The 10,170-nt window shown below is 40.7% G+C and overlaps 1 protein-coding gene across 1 annotated transcript; it reads left to right on the top strand.

The window, feature by feature from the left end:
- Window positions 1–9,439, top strand: tprg1l (tumor protein p63 regulated 1-like). The gene is made up of 6 exons (XM_030784024.1): window positions 1–375; window positions 5,776–5,867; window positions 6,210–6,260; window positions 6,339–6,464; window positions 7,035–7,188; window positions 7,430–9,439. The coding sequence occupies exons 1-6, from the start codon at window positions 148–150 to the stop codon at window positions 7,622–7,624; spliced, it is 846 nt and encodes a 281-aa protein (XP_030639884.1). The 5' UTR covers window positions 1–147; the 3' UTR covers window positions 7,625–9,439.
- Window positions 9,440–10,170: the final 731 nt, after the last annotated feature.

The following is a 10,170-nucleotide window of genomic DNA, read 5'->3' as shown; positions in this document are numbered from 1 at the left end:
ACAAATAACGACATTGCGGGGATAGTTCGTGCTAGGTCACAGCCAATCCAACCAGGAGTCCATAATCTTTAATGTATCGCTATTGTCTTTTATCGACATTAAGCAATAATTATCTATACTAAGACAGAGGTCTAAGGGTTACATACGATGCTTCAGCTGAATGACGCCGTGGAGCCAGAGAGCCCGGGAGCTGCAGTTCTGCAGACCGCGGAGACAGAGGATGGAGTCGAGGTTGCCTTCACACCGCCAGGGGCCCGAGCAAGCCACGGATTCAGTGCCTCTGTAGCCTGCTGCTCTCCGTTACAAAGACTCACACCTTTTCATGTACACAACCCTACACTGCAAGCGAAAGTCAAGGATTATTTCGTTTTTAGAGTAAGTAGCGGAAATGAACACAGCGAACATGTCTGTAAGTTGTGATATATTTTAGCTACATAAGACCGCGCGGTATGCCAGCACAGTCAGCCTGGCTCATTCGAATAACTAATTTCTAGCTAATAACCCACTTAGCTAGTAAATAGTCTCGAAGCTGAACTGGACAACGATAAACTAATATCACGTTGTCACCCATCACAGTTTGGTGTATCTGGCATTTAATACTTTTGTGAAGAAGTGAAACATGATGAAATAACAACACGTATGTACCAATTCAGTTTACTCTTTGCTTGTAAACAAATGCTTGCATGATTAGCAGGAAGTATAGATTGTTAACGTCACCCTTTATTAGACGGTCAAAAGACATTGAAAGCTAGCCTGCTAATGCTTCAGTTTATTTGTCAGATTGACAAGCTACATTTCAAAAAGCACAAAAAACTTCAGTATTGAGCAGACACCACTAATTAGGCCTAACAGGTGTCTTAGCCAGCGATACGGTGTACACACTAAATACACCAGCCGACCCCATGCATTCTCTTTGAAAATGCAGCAAATTCATACATTTTTTAAATTATTCATCAGTCTGAAACTTCTTTTAGATGAAAGTATAGCTTGTGCTTAGTGCAGGTGGGCAGACCGAAGTAAAGCACTCATGGACTTAACTTCTCTGTTAATTATTGTTGTCCCTTGCAAGTTCATTTCAGTCTTAGAGTGGTCCTGATCTCACTCACTCATTTTCAAAGCCACTTATCCTAATTAGGGTCACGAGGGCAGTTGGAGCCTATCCCAGTGTTCAGGGCAGGGAAGCACCCTGGACAGGTTGCCACTCCATCGCAGTGGTCCTAATCTGTGTCTAGAAAAACAGCATCCACTGGTCTGCGTGTAGAATGTCCTGAAATTCTGTTATGGAAAATAAGGCCCACAGACCTGAAGGAGATGCTGTTCTGCAGATCCCCTCCAAAAAGTATGAGGGGAAAAGTGTCCAGACTGGGGTGGGTCCATCCCTCTGGAATGTGAGTGTCATTGGACAGTGATGCTGTCACAGTTTCTGGTTTAATGATGAGACCCAAAGTTGGTCCTATGTCCGTGCAGACATTAAAAACCATCATTAAACATATTAACCCTCATACTGCACTACTCTTGGTTCTGTACTGGTGTTGGTTCGCTCTGATCTTGGTTCTGAACTGGTCTTCTCGATTTTGACTTGGTGATGGCTGATTAGCTGTTCTGTTCCCCTCAGTTTACTCACTCATGAATGCACAGGGATCCTCTGTTCACAGAGTCCAGTCTTTTCATTCAACTGCGTGCTGTACATTAGTCATTAATCAGAGTCTCTGTGAAATCCAGATGAGTTCAGTTGTTCATCCAAGCCTCTATGCCAGAGTCCAAAGCCAATTATAATGCCAAAACTGATTCAAAATGCTAAGTCATGCCATTTTTGTCCCTTCACTTATATACAGAACAAACAGTCTGCTTATCAGGCATTACTGGTACTGCTGAGAATGGTTTAAAAGGGTTTGTGTTCATTAAGTTAGTTTACTGTGTCATGTGGTAGTGTTCAGGTGTATCAGCACTTGTAAAGTAGAAACTGAGCTTAACTGGTTAATCTCCTTTACTTAACTGAAAAGTGTGACATTTTTTTCTTTGCCTGAGATTCAGTTGACTGATGTTTTGTAGTAATGAACAGGTAAACATATTAAGGAAAAACGTATTTTGAGCAAGGGCTGGGAGGTATATCAACTTTTTAAGGTATGTCGATATATTTTCAAATGAGATATAGGTTGAGACAATACCGTTTATATCGATATAGTTTGCGTTACTTAGCCTGTTTCTTGCAGTAAGCTGTGCCAGTGTTTGTGTCTCTCCTCTCTCACACTCTCCATGCAACTCCACCCACGCTCACCCTCTGCATCTGCACGCAAACCCGGTGTAGTATGATATTTGGAACGGGTGTGCAACTGCCCGATTTTCCTCACTCCCAGATTTTCCCAGGAATTACGAAATCCGGAAGTCCGGTCTGCAACACGCAATATACTGCACTACCCAATTTCCATGGTGTTTTACGACATTACATCATATTTCTGCGTTCCCTGCCCGATTTACAATGTTTTGTTAGGTCATTTTTCATAACTATGCTATTGTTTATGCTATGCTAATATGCGAAGCCTTCAGAGAATCTTTGAAAAAAAAAAACAGTACTTCAATAACATTATCAGTATATGCTAACACTCTCTCAATGAAAACAATACTCTGTCTGCCGTCCGTCAAGTGTTCAACTTCACCGCTGTAAAATGTTCACACATGCGTGGTACAAATCGTGCAGGAATAAGTTGTGTTTCCGATTACGTCAGTACGCACATGAGAATGGATTGTGCTTCCGGGTACAGATCGTGGACTTACAGGTGTATTACAGTCTGGACTTCCGGACTTTCGTATGCTCTCCTTCCCTCCCTAGTCTTCTGCATAGCTGTGTCTCATCTGTTGAAGCATGAGTGTCTGGTTTGAATGTGGCTACTTTCTTCTTAGGTGTGCCCCCCCTCCCTCCCTCCTTGTCATCTCTCTTCATCGTTGTCCTGATGGCTGCTGCGGCTCCGTGACTTCCTGGGCTGCTGTGCCTGTGTCGTCCACCACAGCTAAGCCCCCCTGCTGTTTTGTCATTCTTGTTTGTAATTTGCCCACTGGGTTGGCACCTATTGCACACCTGGCTGGCCTAGAAGGGGTCTCCTCTCTCTGTGGTCCTTCTCAAGATTTCTCCTATTTTTCCCTAGCATCTGGGTTTTTTTAGAAGTTTTGTCTTGCCCACTATGAGGATCAAGTCAGGGGGTGCCACCGTGCTCTGATTGTTGTAATCCTGTAGGCATGTAAAGCCCTTTGAGACTGTAAACAGTAATGTTGGGCTTTAAATAAAACTTGAACTTGAACTTGAACTTCAGACCCATTTTCACAGTGTCGACGGTAACTAATGTAAACCATGGCGTTTGGGGAGCCACGAAACTGAAACAGATAGAACATACTGTTGAAAGAGGAAAGTATGAAAGATACGCTAGTTTGGTGATGAACCTATGTTTGGCTAACCGAGCCCGCTAACAGAGATAAAATGCCTTGCACGCAGACCCTGGTTCAATAAATTGATTGCAGATGATACGGATGACACGAGATGTATATTAAATGTCTATATGAACAGAATTATTGTCGTACATTTAAGAAATAATACATTTTATGCAGCATAACCTTGATATACAGCTTGATGGTATGAAAAGATGTAAGCATGTTTACAATCATTTACTTACAACTGAAGTCTTATGCTTTTTGGTTCACAGATGTTAAAAGTATAGTAAGAAGAGCAATATTCTTATATGTAAGGAATAAACCATTAAATCTTCAATTTCTGTTTAGTTGCTTAGTATCAAGAAACTCTTAGTAACTTCTTTAGCTTAGTGTTTAGCTTCTTTAGTAGCTTCTTAGTAAAGCCCGACCGATAAATCGGCCGATATGAGCTAATTGCAGACAAATCTGTATCAGCGTTTATAACAGCCGATAAATGACAATTACAAAAACAGACGGAAGATGGCCATCCTTCACCCATGGTATGACATGCCGGCCATGCCTGGTTTTGTTGCAGCAACGTGAAGGCCGGTACAATCAGTGAAACATCAAAATTACGTTTAATGTTACGTTAGTTGAGTGGTTTAGACTAAACTGTCAACAAGCTTGACTGTAAGTTTAATTAGGAGACAGCGTAGTAGTTCTAGCGAGTAAACAAACAACGGTACTGTTATTTCTGCCTCGTCTCTTCAAAAATTCTTCTGAACATCGCTTACAGCAGCTTATAACGCTGTCCATTGCTAAATTAGGTTACCCGCAAAGCTAGCTAATGGCATGTCTATCAGTGGAAGTTCGCTAACGTTAATGAGCGATTAAACTGCAGCGTTTAACTTATTCTGCCTAAATGAGACAATGGTAATGTCATCTGCAACTCTTGGAAATTATTAAACCAGAGGAGACACGTAAATAAACTTGAGCTGAAGTATCTAACATGGCTTGGTAGCCACACAAAGTTACCAGTTTCTCTTTCAACGTGTAGTGTGAAGTCCCAAATTCGTAAATCCTCGACATGACATGACCACAGTCATGTAGAATTAGATGCATTCAACAGCAGTGTTTACATTACCTCACTGTATCAGTTTACTGCGTTATTTATAAAAAATTCAATATATTTTGTTGTACCTTTGTTCAAAGTACTACTTATGACAATAAAACAAGTTTATTTTTAAACTGTATTATATCATGTTATCTTGGTGAGGACTCTTAAATAACTACACATAACAAATGTTAGGGCAAATCTTTGTTTATGTTATGTGTTTCTGAAAAAAAAGGAATATTGGCTGATGTGTCATTATCAGACTTCTAAATCATCCAATATTGAAATCGGTATCGGTCTGAAAAATCCTATATCGGTCGGGCTTTGCTTCTTACTAACAAGAAACTGAAGGAGCATTCTCAAAGATAGGCCTATTTTGATTTAATATAGGCTATTTATTTCATATAATTTTTCTTTTAGGCTACATGATTTGCAGCTGTATATTTTCAAACAAGGAAGGAAACCCTGTCTTTGCATTTTATTTTGATCACAGTCTGTTTTAATAAAAGTGCGTGTGACATCTCAGATGTGGCTTTGACTTACAACCGAACATTTGGCCCACTTCGTAGAAAATACTGAGATATATATATATCGTGTATCGCCATTCACCGTAAAAAGACCAAGATATGATTTTTGATCCATATCACCCAGCCTTTTGTTGAGCCTTTAATTAATAGCTTAACATCTAATATAAACATTTGAAGACACAATGTTTGAAAGATCTTCTGCTAGTTGTCGAGCTATGAAACCCAGAGTGTGGGATTTATAGATATTAAAGAAAAGACCACCGAGTGGTGAATGAGGTAGGTCAATGAATGACCTTTTCTTGTAAAAGTTGTTCTGAATATCATGCATCAGTAATATTTCCTCCAAAGGAAGTTACATCATGGTGAATTATAAGCAAAGAAATTGATGAATTCGTGACAGTTTTCCGTTCATATCCACATAGATTGGCCCATTATGTTCATTAACAGAAGAGGATGAGGTTATTGAATGAAGCTTGAGGTAATGGACCATATCCAAGAAAAAATGTTTCTCCTTTCACTGTCCTGTGGACCTGCTCCTCTCTCACCCTGACACTGCTGATCAGCTTCCATACTGAACTGGTCAGTTGATGTAGATGTGAAACGCGTAGCCTTGTTTGTTTTGAGAACTGCAAAATAGAAATTTTCCTCTGCGTCACTTCGTTATTTTTTCATCTGCTGATGTGCATTTTAGAGAAACTGTTCATCTTCACAGCATGTTTGTTTTTGTTGCAGCCGGGAACGATAGAGCAGGCCGTGAATGATATCCGCACTGTGGCCTTGCCCTCAGAGGATGGAGAAGTCCTCAGTGTTTGGCTCTTAGCTGAGTGAGTCCTGTGATTTCTCTTCAATGTCCACAGCTTTGGAAAGTCCTGAACCAGTGCTGTACACAGTGAGAACATACAGAAAGACAGCTTCCAGTTTAAGACATCATAACATGTTTAACACTATAAAATTATTTGGGCAAAATAGGTGTTTATGAATTATGAATTGAGTCAAAGTGCCCGAGAGAGGTTTTCAGCGCTTTCCATAATGTGCTAGCTCATCACGTCCCATAGACTTTACACAAGCTATACAGTAAATCTTGTGCATGTTAAAGACACACAGACTGCTCTGTTAGAACACTAGAGATGATCATCAGTCTTGACAGTGTCTCTCCTGTGTTACAGAATCGACCACTGGAACAATGAGAAGGAGAGGCTGGTGCTGATCACTGAGAGGTAGTCATATTCAGTGTTGAAATCTTATTAAGGTGTTTGAACAGAAACATGGCTCTGACATCTCCTGTGCCCCTGCAGGTCTTTGCTGGTTTGCAAATATGACTTCATCAACCTGCTCTGTCAGCAGGTTATCAGGATCTCCCTAAACGCAGTGGATACCATCTCGGTGGGAGAGTTCGAGTTTCCACCCAAATCACTGAACAAGTAAGATTCTCTTCACTACTCACACAAATATCCACACTGTTGGAGAAAATTTTATTTGTTTATTTGTTTGTTTATTTATTTATTTATTTTAATACAACATCCTTGCACACACTGAGCATGTGCTGTAACTTTCAGGTCACTTCTTGGTGTCTTTTCATATTGTTTATAAATAACTGTGTTTCATAAATAGACTGGACAAACACCCGGAGTGGGGGCGTAATAGCAGGGCCGTGTGTATTTGAGTGTTTATGATTTATATTGGAATAAGTGATAAATAGTTGTTATAAGTATTTTGCAGTGCTGAGAGAATACAAGCAGACATGGGAGTCAGATCAGATGATAATGCAGTGGTGCCAAGTGTAGAGTTCACCTGTGGCTTTGAACAGCTTGGGCACTGTTGTTTTTCTTATAAAGATTCTTTATAAAAATATCCAAGTAACTAAAGGTGGTCTTAATTCTTTATTTCAAAATAAAGAATGGTTTTCTTGTCTCACTTGTAGAAAAAAAAAACACATTTTTACAGCATTGTTTCACCTGTGTGTGTGTGTGTGTGTGTGTGTGTGTGAGAAGGAGAGAGGGAACTGGCATTCGTGTGCAGTGGGATAAACGTCCCAGGCCCTCGTTCATAAACCGTTGGAACCCGTGGTCCACAGACATGCCCTACGCCACCTTCACAGAGCACCCCATGGCTCACGCCGATGAGAAGGTTGCGTCCCTCTGCCAGGTAAACCAGCCCATTCAGACAAGCCACCTTTCCCACTGTCCCTGGAATGTTGAAAATTGGCTGTAATTTGCTTGTCTTTGAGGTCATTGCTTACCTTTCCTTATTTTGAAAGGGTTTTCCAGATTAGATGAATCTAGTAGATCAGTTACCTTGCTGTGATGAGATGTGAGACTCTGTCAAGTGTATGGGGAGTGACCAGGTCTTTCAGTGTTTCTGTGATGTTCCTGCTTTTTGCCAACAGCTTGACAATTTTAAAACCCAGTTGGTCCAGGCAGTGAAGAAAGCCCATAAGGAATTCCCCATCCCTGGACGCGCCAACGGTGTGCTGATCCTGGAGCGCCCACTCCTCATCGAGACCTACCTGGGCCTCATGTCCTTCATAAACAACGAGGCCAAGCTGGGCTACTCCATGACCAGAGGCAAAATTGGCTTCTAAACCCCCTGGCCCCCCCACTCCCCAAAAAAACATCATCTCTGTGCATTATTCCAATGTTTTCTCTGACATTGCTGCTTCACACATTCAGTATGCGAACTCAGTGAAAACCCTTGGCGTGTTGCTTGTGGGTTTCTTGTTTTTTATTTTGTTTTTCTCAGTGTTCAGAGTGTGCCCTCTGTAACCCACACAGTGTAACTTAGTGACACCAGAGCATGTGTCTGGGTGTGCCAGTCTGATGCTAATCTACATGCCCCTTTTTTTAAACGATGCCATCCTGCTTTCCCGGTCTCCCTCTATAAAAAATACAAACAAAAAAAACAGCCTTTTCACAGCCTCTTGGGTGTTTTTCAGGGTTTGATGCTGTTGCAGTGTACACGTGCACACTGCTGAGTTTGATACTGTAATCCTGATGCTGCTTGGGAACACAGATTGACTTACCCTAACATGAGCATGTTTGGTCGACCAGGCCACACAGTCACAGCGTGACCGATGTTGAGTGTGTTGTAGTGATGTGAAACTCTGGCAGCTCCCAAGTAGTGGTAGAAAATATCCGAGTACAAATGTCTGAACTGAAAAGAGCCAACCAAACATTTTTGATAATGAAATAGTTTAGTGATGTTTAAATGTAATTGTCAAGGTTCAGATTGTTAAATTACATTTCTCAGATGTGGACATTCTTACAGAAGCACCGGACATGTGCCTAGGCCGAAATCTGCAGCTGCCTCCATTAAAGCACGACTAAGTATCCCTGTCACCAGAGACAGATTAAACACACAGGCGTCTGCAGGCAGATCTGCATGGACAAATGAGTCAGGTTTTTCAGTCCCATTGTTGGACTGAAACATTATAGACATTAAACACTGAAGGGATGAGTCAGGAGATGCGAGTATGTGTGGAACTGGCCCTGGAACTGTTATTTTATCAGCTGCTAAATCTTGCTTCGTATTAACCCTCTGAAGTGTTTTAGCAGAGAGATGTCTATGGCCTTGTCTCTTCAGAGGGTTTGGTCAGCATTTGTAGGGACACTTGGTTCTGTAAAAACATCTTTCTTTGACATGCCTGGATTTTCTGGTTTGGCCAATCGGGCCAGGACTTTGGTAGCTTGGTAAGGACTTATTACAGTCTACAGGACAAGTATTTTGCCAAATGTCTGGCATTCATGAAGTTTGAGTGTTTTGAGGTAGTTTCTTAAAAAGGCTACATTATTGATAATACTATGTATCTCTGCTAGAGTTTATTTTGTTTGCCCATCTCCCCATGAGTTTTTCTCAGATACAGTAAGCTTGTAAAGATCCTGCTAAAAAAAATAATGCTCTGATGCTCTGACCAGAATTGTTTTTCTGATTCATGAATACGGGTCCCAGGATTGTTCTGTGTATTTCCTAATATTTGTTTATTTATGTTTTTTTGGTAATGTGTGTATTATTATATATTTGCCCTCATTTTTGTGCTATTTGTGCTTTCACTACTATGCATTATGTTGAGGTGGAACCAAAGTCCAAATGATGTCACGGTTGGAAAGTTGTGAGATATTCAGGCATCTAAGACTGTAATGCGTTTTTTGACCTTTTGTTTAAACTGCCATGTAAAATTTTGCATGTGTGGTCTGCATGCAATCCCTCTGGTGTGAAATGTCCTGTCCCATAGCAATGCAGATGAAATTTGTAGCCTCCAGTTGATCAAGCACCTTTCTGTTAAATTATTTACAAAGTGTAATTACTGTTACTGCACTGAAATGAAAATTTCCTTAGAGACATTTTCTTAACTGCATCTAAATGTGTGTGGTCTTATGTTGCCAATGTCAAGCAAAGATTCTACTGGATTTCTACCACAGCACAATAATCATGTCTCAAGTCAATTAAAAATTGCTAAATTCTTGTACAAAAGGCTTTTTTGTGATTTGTTTTTTGACAGACACCCCTAAACATGGTGAACAGGAATTCACATTAAAATGTGTGGTCAAGCAGAGTTTTTGATCATTAACAAAAAACTTTTATTGAAAATAACATCTCTAAAAATATTTACACAGCAGCACTGCTTGCTGTCCTTATGTGGAAAGTGACACATTTAAATACCTCAAACATTTCTACCACACAAAACTATCTATCTACACAGACCACAACATCTACACAAGACAGAACATTTTTAGAGGAGCACAAAAAAAATCCAAAAAAACAATGATCTCACACTGAAATCTTTGGAAAGCTCTCTTCATTTCCAGAGAATGAACATGTCTGTCATTCTGGTACATCATCCGTGGGTCATGATGAGGAGAGTGGGGCAGGTGGCCCATGGAGACTGAAGCACTATCTAAGTCTGTAGGATCTCCAGCACTGGTATTCAGAGCGACTATCATTTCTCTCAACAGAAGACAGGCCAGCTCCTGTAAGGGAGATCCTACAGGGTTTGGTCCTTTTTAACTCCTGACACTCTGGAGAAGGGCAGGTGTCTCAGATGACGGATGACAGTTTTGACAGACCATTTTCACTCATCACCACTTTTACAGACGAGAACTTTTCCAGTATGAGACGTGGACAAAAGAGGAA

The sequence above is a fragment of the Chanos chanos genome, chromosome 9, assembly GCF_902362185.1.
Source record: "Chanos chanos chromosome 9, fChaCha1.1, whole genome shotgun sequence".
Classification (NCBI taxonomy): Eukaryota; Metazoa; Chordata; class Actinopteri; order Gonorynchiformes; family Chanidae; genus Chanos; species Chanos chanos.
Note: the sequence above shows the minus strand (reverse complement) of the source record. Positions and strands in the feature narration are given on the sequence as shown.

Coding starts and splice junctions, on each gene's coding strand:
- tprg1l (XM_030784024.1), top strand. CDS start 148: ATGCTTCAGCTGAATGACGCCGTGGAGCCAGAGAGCCCGGGAGCTGCA. Junction 376..5,775: donor AGGATTATTTCGTTTTTAGA/GTAAGTAGCGGA, acceptor TTTTTGTTGCAG/CCGGGAACGATAGAGCAGGC. Junction 7,189..7,429: donor AGGTTGCGTCCCTCTGCCAG/GTAAACCAGCCC, acceptor TTTTGCCAACAG/CTTGACAATTTTAAAACCCA.